This window comes from Podarcis pityusensis, assembly GCF_964106645.2.
Source record: "Podarcis pityusensis genome assembly, chromosome: 3".
Classification (NCBI taxonomy): domain Eukaryota; kingdom Metazoa; phylum Chordata; class Lepidosauria; order Squamata; family Lacertidae; genus Podarcis; species Podarcis pityusensis.
In genome coordinates, this window is record NC_138026.1 from 76,945,094 (window position 1) to 76,966,075 (window position 20,982).

Below are 20,982 nucleotides of genomic sequence, written 5' to 3' on the forward strand. Positions count from 1 at the left end.
ACACACACTCTCACTCTCTTCCCTGCGGGAGGGGAGGCTTCTCCATTGTACTTGGACAAGGAGCGAAGAGTGGAATGGGGGGGGGCTCCTCCCCATGCCGTTTAAAGAAAAGCGGCTCCCCAAAAGATCTCCCAGCAACCTGTCTCGATGTCCCTCTCTCTCTCTCCGTGCCCCCCCCCCCAATGCTGACTCCGCGGCAGGAGTTTCGGCAACAGCCGCAGCTCCCCTGCTCAGAGCTGGTCAGCGATCGAGGAATCCAGGAAAGCGACGGTGAGCGAAGGAGAAACAAGGGACGCCTTGCCTCCATCTCGCCTCCTCCAAAGGCGGCTCCCGGACCAGTATCCTCCCACCCCGCTTGCCCGGCTCCGTCCTCCGAGGGACCCAAATATTTCGGATTCGGGAGAGGAGGGAGGGGGGCGATCGGCGAGTCCCGCCGCAGCCTCAACAAGGAGAAAAACAACAAACCAGGAGCGCTCCTTCCCCCCTTTCTCTCTTTCCCCCCATGGCCCCTGCAAAAGGCTCTCGCCTGCACGGAGCGACCCCGCCGGCCACCCGAGGCCTGCGGGGCCAGGGAGATCTTCCCCGGGGCTACGTTACCTTTGTTCCTCGGCTGTCGCCCGCTTGCTCGCTGGTCCCCCCTAACCTGCGGAGAGGGGGGGCGAGGAGGATGGAGCCTCCTCCCAACGCTGGACCTGATCCCCTGGCCGAATACCACGCTTCTACCGAGCAATCGCTGGCCTGGCTCCGAAGGCAGGCGAGGGCTCCCGCCCGGCGACACCGGGGGCCAATCCCACCCGTCCGAACCCCGGTGGCGACGGCGACAGCAGCGGCTCCTCTCCAAGCTGTTCACTACCCTCCCCCAAAACCCGAAGCGTGAGTGACAGCTGCAAGCCCGCCCTCTCCCCGCCTTGCCTCTCCGCCATTGGCTTCAAACCAGCAAGGCCCGCCTACTTCTCAGCGCCATTAGCCCCGCTCTCCGAAACACTGATGTAATTCTCTCGCCAGTTCTATGGAAACGGAGACTCGGGCGGCGCGCGGGCTTCTGGGTAGCGTGGTTTTCCATCCACCCCTCTTGCCGCAGCCCGCGAGGGGACATGCTCCTCCTCTGTACTACAATTCCCGAAGTGCATCGGGAAGCAGCGAGGCAAATGAGAAAATGGAGCGGGGCGGGGGCGGTGGAGGGAGCCGAAGGGAGATTATGGAAGCGGGGGTAGGAGGAGCTCGCGCCTGCGCCGACAGGCCCCGGTGGCGCATTTTCCCCCCCATCAGGCGAAGGTGGCGGTTGAGGCGGAAGGGGGTGGGGCTCTGTGCCCACCGCCACACTGGGCTGAGACGGGCGGAGAGAAGGGGCTCGCTCCGGGCTGGCGGAGAAGCGGCGGAGACCTCGGAAGGTGAGAGGCGGCGCTGCTTAACGGGCGGGGGGGGGCTTGCCTCCGCCTCCTCCCCCCTGGGCGGCAGAAAAGGGGTGTCGGGTTTCCCGGCTCTTCCTGTCTCCGGCCCCCGCCCCGCTCGCTCCTCACGCGAGGCTCCTCCCTCCCCGGCTGCTATAAAGCGGAGGCCGCCGGGGAGGACGAGCAGCTGCGCCTTGGCGGTGGCGGGAGAAGCAGGAGCTACCCGCCTCAGAGCTGGCCTTTTCCTCCTCGGCCTTTTTCTCTATCGGTGTTCGCGCTTGAGGGAGGCTCTGAAGCGGGTTACCTGTCACTCTCCGTGGTAAGTGCCTCCTGGGTGCTGATTGAGAGGGCAGGAGACGGGTACAGGTGACTTTACGTTGCTATTTGCTTTGAAGTTTAGTTTTGTTCGTCTTGCAGTGTTCTTGGTAAGACCTCTTGAACTTTTGACACAGGGTAAAATAGGAACTCAAGCTTTTGTTTAAACTATTGTGTGTATTATCACTTGGCTGTAGGGGTGCTTGTTGTAGGGCGGCATTTAGAAGTGCCTGCTTTGGAGAAGTTGACGTGTTCAAAGATATGAGGGAGGGCTGCTCTGTTTTTCCTGAAATAAGTGATTTATGTTTTTTCACTATGTGTAATGTACAATACTGTAATGTAACGCGTGGCTACGTTTTGATATAAAACTCAGTTTATTTGTTAACCATGTAAGCAAAAGATGGAACCCTAATAGTTTCTACTATTTAAAAGCATATGTTAATTATTTCTGAACAAAGGAGGGCTGAAATAGCTGCCTTGAACAGAACAAAATCAATTACCTAAATATTAGTGCTACTTTATGTAGGTGCACTACAAAAATGTTTCCATAAGAGGACAAGTTAGCAATCTCATATATTCTGCACAGTCTTTTCTTTGTTACTGCAGCAAAATAACAGAAAATTGCTAAATTGATTAGGTGTGAAGAATAATACGTAGCAGCTTCAATGTAAAAATGTCATGTGGTATGGTCTTGACTCTTGACGCTTTAGCTGGCCGTTTATGGAATAATCTAAGTTATAATGGCAACCATTGAAATGTGTACATATATGTTGCTCTGGGCACCTGTTACAATTCAATAATGGAGACATATATGCATATATATGCGCTTTTCTCCTTTATTAATATAACCGTAGCAAATATAATAAATGAAATAAGGATTGTGAACTTCTTCTTACTGAAAGATTTCGGATTTAAAAATGAGGTCATTATTAGGATGCTGGCCCAACATGATTTAGGCATTAAGTGGCCTGCCAATTCAAACTATTAAACAGTGGCATGTTCATTACAAAATGAACATCATTACCAAAGATGTTTAAACCCTTCTCTGAAAATCTAGGTCAGCATTGAAACACAATTAAAATTTTATTGACATATTAAGGCATGCTTGGAGGAAGCTGATTACTTGGCTCCGTTCCAGTCTGGTTTCAGGTCTGATCATGGCACTGAAAGTGTCCTAAGTCACACCCTGGTTCATGACATTTGTAGGGAGGGAGATCAAGGGATGCCTCTTGGAGACTTTCATTTCAATACTGTTGATCACAGTTATAATTCTCAAGCCCCTCAGTGCTTCACTGTTTTCACTCCTACCTCTAGGGCTGTACAGTGGTACCTTGTTTCTCAAACTTAATCCGTTCCAGAAGTCCACTCCAAAACCAAAGCACACTTTCCCATAGAAAGTAATGCAAAATGGATTAATCCCTTCCAGACTTTTAAAAACAACCCCTAAAACAGCAATTTAACATGAATTTTACTATCTAATGAGAGCATTGATCTATAAAATGAAAGCAATAAACAATGTACTGCAGTCACACAATCAATCAGTAGCTGAACTGGGTTCCACACAGTCACAAAAACAAAACAAAAAGAGCCGCAAAAACAAAAACGCAAAATAAATAGCAAAAACAGACAGACCTCAGCATAACACTCAAATCAGAAGCAGCATAACACTCAAAACAGAGCACGTTCAGCTTCCAAAAAAAGTTCGCAAACCGGAACACTTCTGGGTTTGCAGTGTTTGGGTTCCAAGTTGTTCGAGTACCAAGGCGTTTGAGAACCAAGGTACCACTGTGTTCAGAAAGTAGCCATGGAAGGTTACTCTTTGGCACCATGGAAGTTGTCCTGTGGTGTCCTGGAGAGCTCCTTCTTGTCCCTCATGCTATTTAACATGTATAAAAAGTCCCTGGAAGCTGTCATTAGGCGATTTGGAGTGAAGTGTCATCAATATGTTCAGGACACACAGCTCTGTCTACCCATCTGAATCAGGAGAGGTGGTTGAAGTGTTAGATCAGTGCTTGGAGGTGGTGATGGGCTGGATGTGGGCCAGTAAACGGAAACTGAATCCTGAAAACATGGGTGTTACGTACCCCAAGGGCTAACATTCTGGTGGTATGTCATGCACAGTATTGTACTCCCCTGGAAGGAGAGTATTAAAATTGGCAGTAGAAACCCTCTTCATTTTTTCACAGCATTCAGAAGTTTGGGGACAGGTAGCCCAGGAGAGGGCATTCTGTGTGGTAGCTGCAAACTTGTGGAACTCCCCACAGATGTGTATCTGGCATTTTTTATCATACAGCTTTCACCAAATGCTGAATATGAACCTCTTTACCCTGGCTTTTGACACTTGAGATCTATATTTATAGGACCCACCTTATTTTTGTGATTGAAAGCTGTTTTAAACTCTCTTTAAAACCGTGTTTAATTGTTGTACTTGTTACCCATCCTGGGATCTTAGGGTGAAGGGTGGGTAATTAATAATAATTGATATATAAAACTTCATTTGGGCTTTGCTATGTAGAATATACATCAGTATTAGTCTTCTGTAACTTTGCACTTTCCACACAAAGTCTGTGAAGGTGCTTTGTGGATTTTAAACTGGAAAGTGCAAAGTTACATTTATCATACAATGATAGATAATGATTTTACAGTGATACCTCGGGTTACAGACGCTTCAGGTTACAGGCTCCGCTAACCTAGAAATAGTACCTGGGGTTAAGAATCGTGCTCCTGCAGCACGGTGGCAGTCGGAGGCCCCATTAGCTAAAGTGGTGCTTCAGGTTAAGAACAGTTTCAGGTTAAGAACAGACCTCTGGAACAAATTAAGTACTTAACCCGAGGTACCACTGTATATTTGTTTTTTGCCGCTTAAGTGTTTCACTATTTCTGTTAGACAGAACATTGGTGAAGCTTTCAGGAAATTATATGTTGGGCCACAACTTGTTATCTGCATGCTAATCAACAATGGCTGCAGAATTAATTTGGGACGATGATACTGTAGTGTCTGTATTTAAACTGCACGAGACAGATTGTTTCAGTTTGAAGCAGTTGCATCTGCAGTGCAGCAAGAAACATTACAAATGAGAGGGAAGAAAAGAGATTTCAGTAAAGTCTACAGAAAAACAGGCCTACAAAACATGAGATTATAGGTTTCCTAAATTTAGGAAGACCTAGATAAGGAAAGCTATACAGTGGTGCCTCGCAAGACAAAATTAATTCGTTCCGCGAGTTTTTTCGTCTAGCAAATTTTTCGTCTTGCGAAGCACGAAATCCCATAGGAATGCATTGAAATTCAATTAATGAGTTCCTATGGTCAAAAAAAGTCCAAACAAAGCCAAATTTGGTACAACAAGAGTTTATTAAGTGCTCTTTAAAGTCACACATACTGTAAAGAGCATTTCAGAAATTGAAGGAACAATAAATTAAGTTTCTAAACATGACAGAAAAACATTTAAAAATCAACAAAGTGTACAGTACATTTTCTAAGACTCTGGGGGACAACTCGAAGAAGGTTCCTCTTCCACTCTTTGCTTCTTGCTGAAGAACCTGTCCATGGTCTGCTGCTTCATCCGCCTTTTCAGCACCTCCCTGAAAGGCGACATGACCCTCGTATCAAAAGTGTTCGCAAGGTCATGTGCCACGTGCTTGTCAGGGTGGTGCCGCTGTGCAAAAGCCTGCACATCCTTCCACTTCAGGCAAATGTCCCTCAGTTCTTTGGAGGACAGCCATTCCTCAGTTGCTTCCTCCTCTTCCAGCGAGGCCTGCTCCTGCACAGCCTCTGCCTGCAGTTCGACCAGCTCCTGGGTGGTCAGCTCGTGGTTGTGCTCCTCCACCAGCTCGCTGATGTCCTCCTCTGTGACCTCCAGGCCCATGGTCCTCCCCAAGGCAACAATGTCCTGCACCACTGTTGACTCTGGTGCATCAGAGTCACTTGGTGCCACACAGTCCGGCCTCCTCCTGTGTGATAAAAGTCCTTTTGGGCATCCTCTTCCAAAACAGCCCGGTCTCGTCACAGTTGAAGACCTGCTGTGGAACGTAGCCCTCCGTCTTCACAACCTCCAGGAACTCCGCTGCAAAGTCTTCAGCCGCAGAAACATCAGAACTGGCAGCCTCTCCATGCCTGACCACGCTGTGGATTCCAGATCTTGTCTTGAACCGGTCAAACCAGCCTCTGCTTGCCTTGAAGACTTCTGGCTCGCCTGAGGTTCCTGGCTGTTCCCGGACGAGGTCTGCGTGCAAGGCCTTGGCCTTCTCACAAATGACGGTCTCAGTCACTGTGTCCCCTGCACGCTGCTTCTCTTCTAACCAGATGAGCAGCAACTTCTCCGCCTCCTCCAGAACAGCTGGGCGGTTCTTCACGATCCTGGTGACTCCCTTGGCTGCATCAGTCGCAAGGATCTTCTCCCTCATCTTCAGGATGGTCCCGATGGTCGATGGATTCCTCCCGTACTCCCTGGCGAGGTCTGTCACACGCATTCCACCGTCGTGCTTCCGGATGATCTCCTTCTTCATTTCCAGCGTAACCTTCTCCTCCTTCCCCTCGCCGGCCTCTGCAGCAGCAGTCTTCTTGGGTCCCATGGCAGCACAGCTCCTACCTGCGCAACCCCCCCCCCAAAAAAAATCAGTGCTTCACATCCAAAAAATTCAAAAGCACCCAGCCACCCACCACACAGAAATTCAAACCCAGAACCAAGTCCTTGAATTCCAAACACCCCAACCCAAAATCCAAACCCCCCCCAAAAAGTTTTAAAAGTTTAAAAGAAGCTTTGGAAAAGCTTCAAAAATCACCAAAGTCTTCAAAAACCTCAACTATTCCCGCAGCCACCCACCACACAGAAATTGCAAACCCCTCCCCAACTGTTGCAAACCCCTCCCCAACTGTTCCCCCAGTCACCCACCACACAGAAATTCAAACCCAGATTTTTTTTTTAAAAAAACAGCAGAGTGGCCCAATGGTCACAGAAAATCATAAAAATGCAGAAAAAAACCACACAAGCTTCCAGATTCTTGCAAACCCCTCCCCAACTGTTCCCCCAGCCACCCACCACACAGAAATTCAAATCCAGAATTTTTTTTTAAAAAACAGCAGAGTGGCCCAATGGTCACAAAAAATCATAAAAATGCAGAAAAAAAACACACAAGCTTCCAGATTCTTGCAAACCCCTCCCCAACACCAAGTCCTTGAATTCCAAACACCCCAACCCAAAATCCAAAAACCCCAAAAAAAGTTTTAAAAGTTTAACTTACCAAATGGCTGCAAAAGAAGTTTTGGAAAAGCTTCAAAAATCACCAAAGTCTTCAAAAACCTCAAAAAAGGCTACCACACCGCGTGCTATGAGTTGCTCCTCGAAGTCAAGTCACAACTGCACCTCTTCAAGCAATGCACCCTGGGTATTAACGGTTTAACGAAAAAGGAAACAAACTTGCAAGACGTTTTCGTCTTGCGAAGCAAGCCCATAGGGAAATTGGTCTTGCGAAGCACCTCAAAAAACGAAAAACCCTTTCGTCTGGCGAGTTTTTCATCTTGCGAGGCATTCGTCTTGCGGGGCACCACTGTATAGGACAACTAAGAATGTAGTGTTACACACCACCCCGATCTCCAAGCAGTGCAAGATACCAGGGGTCCAGGTGCTTACCCAGGGCTTGTGTTTCTTTTAGAAACGAGGCACAGCAGTAGGTGTATGACAGGGGTCAGCAACCTTTTTCAGCCATGGGCTGGTCCACCGTCCCTCAGACCATATGGTGGGCCAGACTATACTGTATTTTGGGGGGGGGGGGGAATGAACGAATTCCTATGTCCCACAAATAACCCAGAGATGCATTTTAAATAAAAGGACACATTCCACTCATGTAAAAACACACTGATTCCCGGACTGTCGGCGGGCCGGATTGAGACGGTGATTGGGCCGCATCCAGCCCACGGCCCTTAGGTTGCCTACCCCTGGTGTATGACACATAGTTTATTTACACATATATACAACCTGAGATGATGGAGGGGCTCGCAACATTACACTCAAAGAGGTTTTTTCTTCTCCCATGGCCACAGTCTTGAATGCCAGCAGAAATCAGCCATGGCCCTCTGTCACTTTGTACAGTTTGCTATGTTTAGCAGATTGCAACCCTTCCCAACTAGCTCACATCACCACTGCTGCAATCCTAAACTCAACCGCTCCCCTTCTAACTAATTCTGAGTTGAGGGAGGGGGCCCTCCCATTTGCCCTCTGGCACAGAGCCACTCCCCCACCTACTATATTTTAGTGGGTCATTACCAGACTGGCTCATGTTTTGTATATCAATATGCTAAATCCAGCATATGGCACCCAGAAATTGGAAGGGGAGCCAAGGCACACCCCCCCCCAAAACTCACAACAGTAGATTTTAAAATGATATGACAATGTTACAGTGGTACCTTGGGTTAAGTACTTAATTCGTTCCGGAGGTCCGTACTTAACCTGAAACTGTTCTTAACCTGAAGCACACTTTAGCTAATGGGGCCTCCTGCTGCTGCCGCGCCGCCCGAGCCCGATTTCTGTTCTTAACCTGAAGCAAAGTTCTTAACCTGAAGCACTATTTCTGGGTTAGCGGAGTCTGTAACCTGAAGCGTATGTAACCTGAAGCGTATGTAACCCGAGGTACCACTGTACTTTGAAATTTTAATATCATTTAATATCATTTTTGTTAGTTGTGTATAAATAAGTGTGTGTTCAAGAAATTCTTTTAGTGATGCTTCCTACTTAAAGTGACATACTACTAATCTTGGGTACTTTGCACTAAATTCTACGTACTACTTGGAATGACATGTAAAAAATACTTAAGGAGTATTTTAGAGTAAAGCCTGCAGTGACTACCTGCTTAGATTTTTCACTTGTACATCCTGTATATTGGCCCACTGCTTGTATTGAATTAGCATCCGTGTTCTGTTTTCTCCTTGCCATATTCCGCAGTGTGAGGTTTCTATATTTTAAGAAATGATGACTGGGAAGCAGAGGAAGCTGCTGCAGGGAGTGAAGGAAAATCTGGACTGTGTTTCTGTGAGAGAAGGAAGGGCTATTTCCTAGCCTTTTAAGCCCTGATTATGCTTTCTGGATTCTGCTTTGGCACAAATTAAGACCTTTGTCAGGGTGGGTGCAAAGAACAGAAAGCCTGCCTAAAGCAAGGGAGGTAAGAGAATTGGCACAAGGAGTATTTTAACTGTACAGTTTTTTATGGATGTTTGGAAAACCATGACTAAATATTTCGGGATTGTGTACCCCCTGGCAAAGGTGTGGCTGTAATGAACTTGCATTAGGCAGTTTCCGGAAGGGACATGCAGGCTAATGGGAGAATAATGTCATCTACATTATTAGGTCTTCTCCTTAATTCTATGGAAGGGGTAGGGTACAATTACTATGTAAACTCTTACTATAGTCTTGGTGGTTAGTAGGACCTAATTTTCAGACCCCTGGTCATTAATAAGGGCTTTTCTTAAACAGATTGAACTACTCCAGAATTTTTTTTAAAATGGAACAAGTAGAAGAGTCATCTAAGAGAATTCTGTTGGAGCCATACAACTACCTACTTCAGTTACCAGGTAACATTTCACTTTTAAGTTCTTTGTTGTTGTTGTTTAGTCATTTAGTCGTGTCCGACTCTTCGTGACCCCATGGACTAGAGCACTCCAGGGACTCCTGTCTTCCACTACCTCCTACAGTTTGGTCAGACTCATGTTGGTAGCTTCTAACACTGTCCAACCATCTTGCCCTCTGTCGTCCCCTTCTCCTTGTGCCCTCAATCTTTCCCAACAGCAGGGTCTTTTCCAGGGAGTCTTCTCTTCTCGTGAGGTGGCCAAAGTATTGGAGCCTCAGCTTCACAATCTGTCCTTCCAGTGAGCACTCAGGGCTAATTTCCTTAAGAATGGATGCATTTGATCTTCTTGCAGTCCATGGGACTCTCAAGAGTCTCCTCCAGCACCGTAATTCAAAAGCATCAATTATTCGGCGATCAGCCTTCTTTATGGTCCAGCTCTCACTTCCATATATCACTACTGGCAAAACCATAGCTTTAACTATACGGACCTTTGTTGGCAAGGTGATGTCTCTGCTTTTTAAGATGCTGTCTAGGTTTGCCATCGCCTTTCTCCCAAGGAGCAGGCATCTTTTAATTTCGTGACTGCTGTCACCATCTGCAGTGATCATGGAGCCCAAGAAAGTAAAATCTCTCACTGCCTCCATTTCTTCCCCTTCTATTTGCCAGGAGGTGATGGGCCCAGTGGCCATGATCTTCGTTTTTTTTATGTTGAGCTAAGACTATATTTTGCACTCTTCTCTTTCACCCTCATTAAAAGGTTCTTTAATTCCTCCTCACTTTCTGCCATCAAGGTTGTGTCATCTGCATATCTGAGGTTGTTGATATCTCTTCCAGCGATCTTAATTCCGTCTTGGGATTTATCCAGCCCAGCCTTTCGCATGATGAATTCTGCATATAAGTTAAATAAGCAGGGGGACAATATACAGCCTTGCCATACTCCTTTCCCAATTTTGAACCAATCAGTTGTTCCATATCCAGTTCTAACTGTAGCTTCTTGTCCCACATAGAGATTTCTCAGGAGACAGATGAGGTGATCAGGCACTCCCATTTCTTTAAGAACTTGCCATAGTTTGCTGTGGTCGACACAGTCAAAGGCTTTTGCATAGTCAATGTAGCAGAAGTAGATGTATTTCTGGAACTCTCTAGCTTTCTCCATAATCCAGCGCATGTTTGCAATTTGGTCTCTGGTTCCTCTGCCTCTTCTAAATCCTGCTTGCACTTCTGGGAGTTCTTGGTCCACATACTGCTTGAGCCTTCCTTGTAGAATTTTAAGCATAACCTTGCTAGCGTGTGAAATGAGTGCAATTGTGCAGTAGTTGGAGCATTCTTTGGCACTGCCCTCCTTTGGGATTGGGATGTAGACTGATCTTCTCCAATCCTCTGGCCACTGCTGAGTTTTCCAAACTTGCTGGCATATTGAGTGTAGCACCTTCACAGCATCATCTTTTAAAATTTTAAATAGTTCAGCTGGAATACCATCACTTCCACTGGCCTTGTTATTTGCAGTGCTTTCTAAGGCCCATTTGACTTCACTCTCCAGGATATCTGGCTCAAGGTCAGCAACCCCACTACCTGGGGTGTACGAGACATCCATATCTTTCTGGTATAATTCCTCTGGGTATTCTTACCACCTCTTCTTGATGTCTTCTGCTTCTGTTAGGTCCTTACCACTTTTGTCCTTTATTATGGTAATCTTTGTACAAAATGTTCCTTTCATATCTCCTATTTTCTTGAACAAATCTCTGGTTTTCTCCATTCTGTTGTTTTCCTCTATTTCTTTGCATTGCTCGTTTAAGAAGGCCCTCTTGTCTCTCCTTGCTATTTTTTGGAAATCTGCATTCAATTCCTTGTATCTTTTACTATCTCCCTCGCATTTTGCATGCCTTCTCTCCCCCGCTATTTGTAAGGCCTCATTGGACAGCCACTTTGCTTTCTTGCATTTCCTTTTCATTGGGATGGTTTTCGTTGCTGCCTCCTGTATAATGTTACAAGCCTCCATCCATAGTTCTTCAGGCACTCTGTCCACCAAATCTAAATCCTTAAACCTGTTCCTCACTTCCACTGTGTATTCATATGGGATTTGATTTAGATTGTGTCTTACTGGCCCAGTGGTTTTTCCTACTTTCTTCGGTTTAAGCTTGAATTTTGCTGTAAGAAACTGATGATCTGTGCCACAGTCAGCTCCAGGTCTTGTTTTTGCTGACCATATAGAACTTCTCCATCTTTGGCTTCACCACGACAAGGCAGTGATCCATGGAGGAGCTTTAAGTTCTAGTAATGTCTAAAACTAGTATCTAAACTGATGCCCGTAGCAATCACTTTGTTTTGTCTACTGCATGTTTTCAGCTTAAAGCCTAGGGTTGGTGTCACATATCTTTCAAACCACCCTTTAATTTCTGACCAGTGCTATCCAACCATCACATATCCTGTGCTTTCTCTTTTTAAATTATACTCATATCCTGTTCTTAACATTAGTGTTATCCAAACTTCTCCATCTAAATTTCTGACCAGCTCTACATGTGATTAGCTTAAGCAATACTGTAACCTCTTGAAATTTCCAGACTGCTTACTCCCTGTGTCTGATCATATGTGTTCTCAGTGTTCTGGTTGAAGAAGTGTTATAAATGACTGGGCTTCTGCTCCTAGGTAAATGCTTTTATAATACCCGATTCTGATCTGTTTGTATCTTACTACCCACCTTCCTTTCATCTCTGTACTTGCTGTCCACTATAGCTAGCGTATTTTAAAGATCTTGGATTTTTAATATAGATTTGCACATGTTTGAAGATTACCTATTCAGATCCTAAGGGCATCTTCAGAGGCCTTTCTCCAGGTTCCCCCAGCAAATGAGATATAATGGGTGGGTGGCTATATTTTATATTTATTCAGGTAATTTTTTATTGTTAACCACCTAAAGAGTATGTGTTTGGACTGTGTACAAATGTTGTGTAAATATGTTTAACTATCTCACTGTACCGTTTTCTGATGCACATCAGGGCAATTAAAACTGTGTAGTAGATAAAGGTACATCGTACATTTAGTACATAGATAACACCCATTAACACCTCACTGATTCTCGCTTGCTTCAATAACATTTAATGTTACATCCAAACCAACAACTTCACTTTAATGACAAACTGCAGTTACGGTAATTTAAAGCAGAAACTATGTGACTATACTAGAGGAGGAAAAGGGAGAATAAAAGCCTGAGGTTCAAGTTTGCTCATTCATGTACCACTAAATATGGACTAGGGTTGTGTCAAAACCAGATCACTATGTCTTAATAGACTTGGTGTTGAAACATGTTTTCACTGCCAGTACTCAACTTAAGCTTCATGCAAGAATACTTTGTTCATTTCCAAAAGATAAGTAGAGATCCTGTGGAATCATCACATGGTGTGATGCATTTTTCTGTTTCATAACCAAAGCGTTAAATTACAGGGAATGTTTACTCATGCCATTCCACCTACACTGGTGCCATTCCACCTACACTTTTTTTTTACAACAGGGTGTCTTGGGTGTGCATGCTCAGTTTCCTACTTAATATCACCTCAGTTGAGGGTGGTTATTGATCTACAAGCTATATTCAGGTTTCTGAGTTCTGCTGGCTCGTTTCTGTTTTTAAGATTGTTTGAATTATGAGAAATAAGTTGTTGACGAAATAATTCTCAAGTATTTTCAATAAAGGTAGTATATGTGGGAAAACATTTGGCTGCTAGTGTGCCACAAGCTTCAAAATACCTCCCTCCCTCTCAAGTGCTTGTGTAAGCTTGGAAGCCTAAATAAATCTTAACATAAGCTTACATAATGCTAATACTAACATAACAGCAGGATGAATACTAAATTGCTCTCATTCTCTTTTTACGCAAGAAGTAGTAACTCCTAAGCAATGCATTCCTGTATGTTACTCATAGTTCCAAGATGCTTTGGTGAAATCACTGGCTGTTAGATTAAGCTTGCCATCTTCATGTAACTCTAGAGAGGAATTCAGTTGTCTTTTATAAAAAACGCAATAACACAGTATTATCTATGCCTGAATATATCTAGTAAACTGATATGAAATTGTAGTTGCCTACTTGAAACAAAAGTAATCAGTTATTATGATTCTTGCACCCTCTTTATTGGACATCGGCTTTTTCTTTGGACCATTTTTCAATTTTAAAGTCATATCAGATATGCACCTCCAACTCACTATACATTTGAGGTGGTAAAACGTAATGTCTATGTTAATTTAAATTCTTTCAAATAAAGATTTAATTCAAAACAAGAACAGGTCATACAGTATGCGATAGGTGTAATCTATCCAACGTTAAAATTATTAAGTCACATTGCCTTCTGTGGGGGAGATCAAATAGGTGCTGAAATTGCCTGTTTAAAATATGGGATTATAGGTGCTTAACCTTGTGTGGAATAGTATTATAGTTTGACCATTTAGATGTACTGGCACATTATGGTTTGCCACATACCAGAGAGGGAGAGAATCACACTTACAAGGGAAGAAGAAAGCTGCAGGCTTTGTGCTCATTCCAGGGTCCTTTGCATTGTGCCAAACTATGTTTTGGTATTATGTCTGAACCCAACTGTAAAGAATATTTATGACTTGATAAAAAAAATCATAAATATTTATTTCCCTTCTTGAAGATAAGCATATTTTTTGCTTATAATTACCAGTGCTTATTTCTGAAATGTTCTAGAGGCTTTGGCTGAAACCCTGTTGAGTCCATCCTCAAATAACAGACGTCATCTTGAAAAATGAAACTTCACCTTCCTCTTGCATGAGCCCACAAATCCGGCCCAGGAGGTCCACTAACCCTATAGAGCAGATTGGGGAGCAGCAGGGGAGGAGAGGAAGAGCAAGTCCTAAATGAATTCAAATCTCAAGGGCCTGAATCCAAGAGTACTAAAGGAACTTGTGGATGTAGTTTCAGAACCTTTGTCTATTATCTTTGAGAATTTCTGGAGAACAGGTGAGATGTCTACTGACTGGAGGCAGTCAAATGTTGTCCCCATCTTCAAAGGGGGGGGGGAGACCCAGGTAACTACCAGCTGATCAATACCAGGGCGGGTCCTAGAACAGATAATTCAACAGTCTGTCTGTGAGCATTTAGAAAAGGATGCTGTGATTACTAAGACCCAGCAGGAATTTCTCAAAAATATGTTATGCCAGACCAATCTGATTTCTTTTTTATTTTTGATGGAATTACAAACTTGGTGGATCAGGGAAATGCTGTGGACATAGTGTATCTTTATTTCAGTAAGGCTTTTGACAAAGTCCCCCATGATATTCCCACCAGGAAGCTGGTAAAATATGGATTGAATGAGGTAACTAATAGGTGGATTTGTAGCTGGTTGACTAACGGAGCCCAAAGAGTACTCATTAATGGTTCCTCGTCATCCTGGAAAAAAGTGATTAGTGGCATGCCGTAGGGTCCTGGGCCCGTTGTTGTTCAACCTCTTTATAAATGACTTGGATGAAGGAATTGTGAGGATACTCATCAGATTTGCAGATGACACCAAATTGGGAGGGGTAGCTAATGCCACAGAAGACAGAATTAGATCAAGGGTTGAAGGAGGCTCCTCCCTCCCCGGCTGCTATAAAGCGGAGGTTGCAGGGCTGGGTATGTTTAGCCTGGAAAAGAAGAGACTGAGAAGAGATATGATGGCCATCTTCAACTATCTTAAGGGCTGCCACATAGAAGAGGGAGGCATCTTCAAATATCTTAAGGGCTTCCACATGGAAGAGGGAGCATGCTTGTTTTCTCCTGCTGTGGAGGGTAGGACTCAAGGCAATGGCTTCAGGTACTATGATTAGTACTATGTGTTTCAGGAAATGTTGTTTTGGGTTAGGAGAACTTCTAGTATGTGCTTTTAGCCATGATTTGTGTATCATAGAATTGTAGAGTTGGCAGGGACCCTGAGGGTCATCTAATCCAACCCCCTGCAATGTAGGTACCTCAACTAAAGTATCCATGACAGATGGCCATGCAACATATTTGTAGTTTGTATTAAAAAGGCATTTTTTGGCTAATGTTAGTGAATTCTATCTGGTTCATTATTCTGCTGTTGCTAGGCAATGATTTCTGGTCAGTCAGCCTTCAGATGTATAGAAGGTTGTTGTTGTTGCTAGACAAAATTCTCCCATACCAAGCCCTTGAAGAGTTTACAATTGAAAAAGGCCAAAAGGGTAGAGGTTACGTGTGACAGGTAGGAGAAATTGCAGGAGAGGAGTTAAAAAGTTTGGGAGGTGAGGGGTGAATGCACAGCACTGATGGGCAGCTTTTTAAGGCACAGAAAAGGGGAAGGCGATATGTGTGTGCTGAATCTTTTATATTTCCATTCCATTCTTTAAAGGCTAAGCTTGCCAGTTAGCCTGAAGCCCTGTTTGGCATGCTCCTATACCTTTAACAACTATACAACAGGCAGAAATCAGCCAGGGTGATTGTAGGGCATGGGAACAAACATGACCTCCATAATGAGCCAGTCGTTGGAGGTAGAGAGTCGGTCCGGATTTTCACTGTTTGAAAAATGGCAACCCTAAATAAGTTGCATGTGAATTATTTCCCTTCTAAATGGTATAATTTATTATTTCTTCCTTTCTCATTTTTGATTTCAAGTTGAAGCGTTTTAAGCATAGACACAAGGCATAATCAAATTCAATTGACAAAAACCTTTTGATTTAGCTTATATGTCACCTTTCCACAGTGAGCTGTGCACTTCTGATGTTGGATTTTCATGTTAACTCATGTTCCAAAATTCTGGAAAACTGTGGCTGTATGGAATCCTATCCTGTGATTAGTTCCAGCTTCTCTACTACTTTGGAGCTGGACAGCTGTCAGGGGCAGAATGGTGAACTTAAGCCCCAGATTCAATTTTTTTGTTAACTGAATATTTTAATCATGGGAAACGCCTCTTTTTCTTGGTAATTTGTATTGATCTACCCTAGAATTAGTAAAAAGCCCACCCCCCCACCTTTAAATTTCCTTAGTTTGGATTGCTTAAGCGATGGGATCTGGAGCCCAGTGTGCATGCTTAGGTGCTGTTTTATCCTTTTCGTCTTGCAACCACAATTCTCAGTACTGTTTGATACCACATAGGATTCCCTAACATCCAGTCAGTTGTTCAAGTGGGACGGGAGCGCATGTTGCAGGAAGAAGTGGGAGCCTCAAATGCTCTCCTGCATGCATAAAGAGTTCCCATACCACATTTTGGAACCTAGCAAAGAGCTTCTGAGTGGATTTAAAATTAATCCTAAATTTATTGAAATATCTGGTAAGATAAAATTGGCATGTCAGCCAGCAGTCCTTTGGGGGCAATCATGATCCTCAGAAATGGTGTCCAGATTATCTATAATAACATGTCAACAAAATATTTGAATTATCTACATTCCTCTGGCTTGTTTTAACAGATGCAGCTGCCTTATATACAGATTTGAACAAATGGCTGCCCAGAAGTAGTGGATTGTGGCTACAACTGGGAGTGGTTTTTTCACAATTTATGTTCTGTGCCTACAGCCTTAGTTCTGAAAGTACAAAATTAAAACCACACCTTGATACCTTAATGCTATAATCAACGTATTGTATAAGTGTAATAATTTTAGGATTACCTGTGGTAGTGTTCAGTAGGTAATGAAATTGTTAAGCAACATGCAGCTGTCCTGGACTTCTCAAATCCCAATATATGTGTCCTAGCAGGACCCTGAAGTAAGTAAAGACTCTACTCCAGCTAGGCCACACTGCATGTATCATCCACTCTACCCCATACTATGAAAATAACTTTTTCTAAACTTCAGCAGTATTCATTGGTGAGCTACATAGCAAAGTTTTCCTGAATTTGAATAACTTGCACACACACAAGCACATGTTCCACTTGACCTAGTGAAGTATAATTACTATGAGAAGAGTAGTGGCTAGGAAATTCCACAGACTTTAATGATTTCTCCAGGTAATAATACCTTTAACGTTTTTTTAAAATTACAGGAAAGCAAGTCAGAACCAAACTCTCCCAAGCTTTTAATCACTGGCTGAATGTTCCTGAAGATAAGCTACAAGTAAGTTGCATTCTTAAATTGATTTACCTGTAAATTTATCCTTTCCAGACTGAAGCTACCAAGTATTTAAATGATCACAATACTGAATTTTACATGTACATGGTTTTCACACTTGATAGGAGGTTTGTGCTTTTTGTATACCAAATCTGGTTCGTTTCTAAGGCTAGGTACTGTAACTATGCAGTGATCCACAATCATGCATGCTGTGATCACCATAGGCCCATATATATTATGGGATTGCAAACCTTTTTGGGATGGTGAGTACATCTGGAGTCTTGAGTGGAGGGAGACACAAAATGACTGACACGGTGGGCGTAGCCAATCACAAAACACCCTTTCCACAGAAGGCAAACTGGTGAGGTTGAAAGACATTCTTAAGAACATGAGTATGTCAATGATGGGGTCTTAGCCCCCCAAAATCAAACCACTCCTTTAAACCAAGTTTCCTGCTCCAGTAGAAAACCCATTTCATGCAAACTACTTTTCTTAATGTACCTCTTGGTAAATCTAGATGTACTCCAAATTAATAGAAAGATCACTTCAAAATAATTTACTGTATTTTTCACTCCATAAGATGCACCTGACCATAAGATGCACCTAGGTTTTAGAGGGGGAATACAAGAAAAAAAAATATTATTTAAAGGGAGCGCAGCGATCCCTCTCGCTGTTCTGGCTTCTGGGATAGCCGTTTGAAGCCTGTTCAGGGCAGTGGGATCGGGATGAAGGCTCCCCGTGCCCTGAACAGGCTTCGCACGGCGAAGCTAGAACAGCAAGAGGGAGCGGTGCGCAGCGGCCCCTCTTGCTGTTCTGGCTTAGCCGCGCAGCCTGCATTCGCTCCATAAGGCGCACACACATTTCCCCTTACTTTTTAGGAGGGGGAAAGTACATCTTATAGAGCAAAAAATACGGTACTCTGAGTTCATTAGCCAAACCTATTCCTGTTGACTCTTAATTTCCTTAGTCAGACACAGGGCTGGGCGATACCAGCTATTCAACATCGCGGTGTATCGCCTGCCAAACATCGCAGTTTGGCGATATACCGTGATGTTGAAAAAACAAGATGCATTGGCCTCTGCCCACGAGACACCAGGTGAAACTGCCCAGCTCTCACCTTGAGAGCTGAGGCGGTTTCACCCAGGCTCGCAGGATGGAACAATGCAGCTTGTTTGCGCCACCCTGGTGCTCTCGCTGCTTGTGCACAAGTGGCAAGAGCATCGTTCTCCACCTGCCCCGCCCCACTGGTGAAACTGCTACCGCTCCCAAATCCCTCTGCTAGCAGTGCCCACTGGATAAAGGAACTCTTGACTCCCTCCAGCAGATGCTGGCACAGTGGCAGGTTTCACCAGCATTATATCGCTGAGTGAAACCAGCATCGCGGTCTGCTCTTCTTACTGGTCCTGGGCAATATATCACCCAGGCCTGGTCAGCCAATTAACTCTGCTCCCAATGTCTTGTCTCTTCCTTCTTACACATTTTTCCTCTTAAGCAGGTCCTAGTTGCTCTGCTTTTTCTTTCTTGCTCTGCCCCTGGCCGTTTCATTTTTCATCCACTCACTCGCTATTCCCTCAGAGTTGAGTTACTCACTTACTAGAACAATCCAGTCAGAATGGTTCATTCTCTTCTTTTCTGTGTCTGGTTGGAGGGGAAGTATGGGCAGCACAAGGGAGAGAGAAGAATGTGAGAGTGAGCACCACCATTATACTTAGTGAGCACACAAAGAAGTAGAGAGCCTGGTGTGCACTCTGCTTGCCCTTTGGGTACACTGGAACCCACAAGTACCAAAGCCATAAAGCAAAGAGTTGAGAATAAAATTGATACATTGGGATCAGAAGTTGAGATCTGCAACCAGGCTAAGGGAAAGTCAAAAGCTATTGAATTGTTGTAGAAGAAACTAGTAGAATGCAAGACTTGATTACTGTTCTCTTTTTTTATTAGGTTATCATTGAAGTGACAGAAATGTTGCACAATGCAAGTTTGCTTATAGATGACATCGAAGACAATTCAAAACTACGGCGAGGTTTTCCAGTGGCCCATAGCATCTATGGGATACCATCTGTAATAAATTGTGCCAACTTTGTGTATTTCCTTGGCTTAGAAAAAGTTTTAACACTTGATCATCCAGATGCTGTAAAAGTGTTCACCCGCCAACTGCTAGAACTTCATAAGGGCCAAGGCTTGGATATTTACTGGAGAGACACCTATACCTGTCCTACAGAAGCAGAGTATAAAACCATGGTTCTGCAAAAAACAGGTGGCCTTTTTGGACTAGCTGTTGGCCTCATGCAATTGTTCTCTAGCTATAAGAAAGATTTAAAACCACTCCTTAACACCCTTGGGCTCTTCTTTCAAATTAGAGATGACTATGCAAACTTGCACTCCAAAGAATATAGTGAGAACAAAAGTTTTTGTGAAGACCTAACCGAAGGGAAGTTCAGTTTCCCAACTATCCATGCCATATGGTCTAGGCCAGAAAGCACTCAGGTGCAGAATATTCTGCGACAAAGGACTGAAAATGTGGACATAAAAAAATATTGTGTACATTACCTTGAGGATGTGGGTTCTTTTGAATATACCCGGAAAACATTAAAAGAACTCGAGGCTGAAGCTTACAAACAAATTGAATCTCTTGGGGACAACCCTGAGCTTACAGCACTACTTGAATATTTAAGCAAAATGTTCAAGGACGACGAGAACTGATACAATTGCTGATTATATTTGCAGGAAACAATTTTGAAATAATCAAGGAAACTAAACTACAATATTTCTATCACTGCTTCATAGGAAATGCTCTCAAGCATGTATTAAGGGGTTATGGGGTTTATATGTGCCCTAAGTGAACTTTGGACTTCTACTTTCAGCTGTGTATGCAATATTGCTGCACATTTCCATTAAAATAAAGCTGCCAACTACAACTTTCATCTATAATCCTTTTTGATTGTGAGTTTATTTTAATTTTGACTACAAGGCACATTTCCAAAAATGACTACAGAAGAAAATGAAGTTTGTTCTTTATTGGTTTATTAATGTTGGTTTTTATCTTGTTCTGATTTGTCCTAACATGTATTCTTAATCACTTTTACATTTCCTTTCACTTAGCCTTTGGGCAATGAATTAATGCAGTGCTGTTTTTCTTTAAAATGTTTAGGGGTTCTCATTTTGACTCAAGAAAATACTATTTTATAGTTCAAATAGGGAAAAATAAATACAGTAAGTGGACAAAAGTACAAAGATTCACAAAATGTTTAGGGGTATGCGTCCCCATGTCTCCCCAGAAAAAAGCACTGGATTAATGTATGCATTAAAATGGAAATGTGTTGTCAAAAAGGCTGAAGAAGGCAAGTAAAGCAATCCAGAGTCTAACTATAATGGGTAATAGCCACCCGTCCCAACTGAGCCAGTGACTGGTTTTGTTGAAGCATAGGGACCACTGAGATATAATGTGAGAGAAAATAGACTTGGTAGCCATGCAGTTTCAATAGCCCACTCTTCCCATGTTCACCTATATTTAAGCCATTTTTGTCCTTCTCTGCAGTCTTCTAAAAAGTGGCTGTGTGAGGTCCTAAGATTTCATAGTAGCTTTTGGGGTTGCATTTCAGGGGACTGCAAATGTGTACACACAGGTCACACTATCCAAACATGAGGAATGAGTATCCGAAACCGGTTTTATTT

General features: G+C 43.6%; 2 protein-coding genes across 6 annotated transcripts in view; one reads left to right on the forward strand and one right to left on the reverse strand.

Annotated features, from left to right (window-relative positions):
* Positions 1–865, reverse strand: part of ARID4B (AT-rich interaction domain 4B) — an 86,688-nt gene extending 85,823 nt beyond the window's left edge. For 3 of the 5 annotated variants that reach the window (XM_080997638.1, XM_080997641.1, XM_080997637.1), the window contains exon 1: positions 302–322. In XM_080997638.1, the coding sequence (XP_080853764.1) occupies positions 302–307 (6 nt within the window). In that variant the 5' untranslated portion in view covers positions 308–322. Of the gene's footprint in view, positions 1–14; positions 75–301; positions 323–597 lie in introns of those variants that run through there. The other 2 variants (XM_080997639.1, XM_080997643.1) reach the window with 2 other exon arrangements.
* Positions 866–994: 129 nt separating this feature from the next.
* On the forward strand, positions 995–20,238 carry GGPS1 (geranylgeranyl diphosphate synthase 1). Its single transcript, XM_080997778.1, is given in 5 exon segments — positions 995–1,363; positions 1,366–1,391; positions 9,173–9,270; positions 17,243–17,313; positions 19,249–20,238. Coding segments are annotated over 5 exon segments (1,311 nt in total). The 5' UTR covers positions 995–1,009; the 3' UTR covers positions 20,011–20,238.
* Positions 20,239–20,982: the final 744 nt, after the last annotated feature.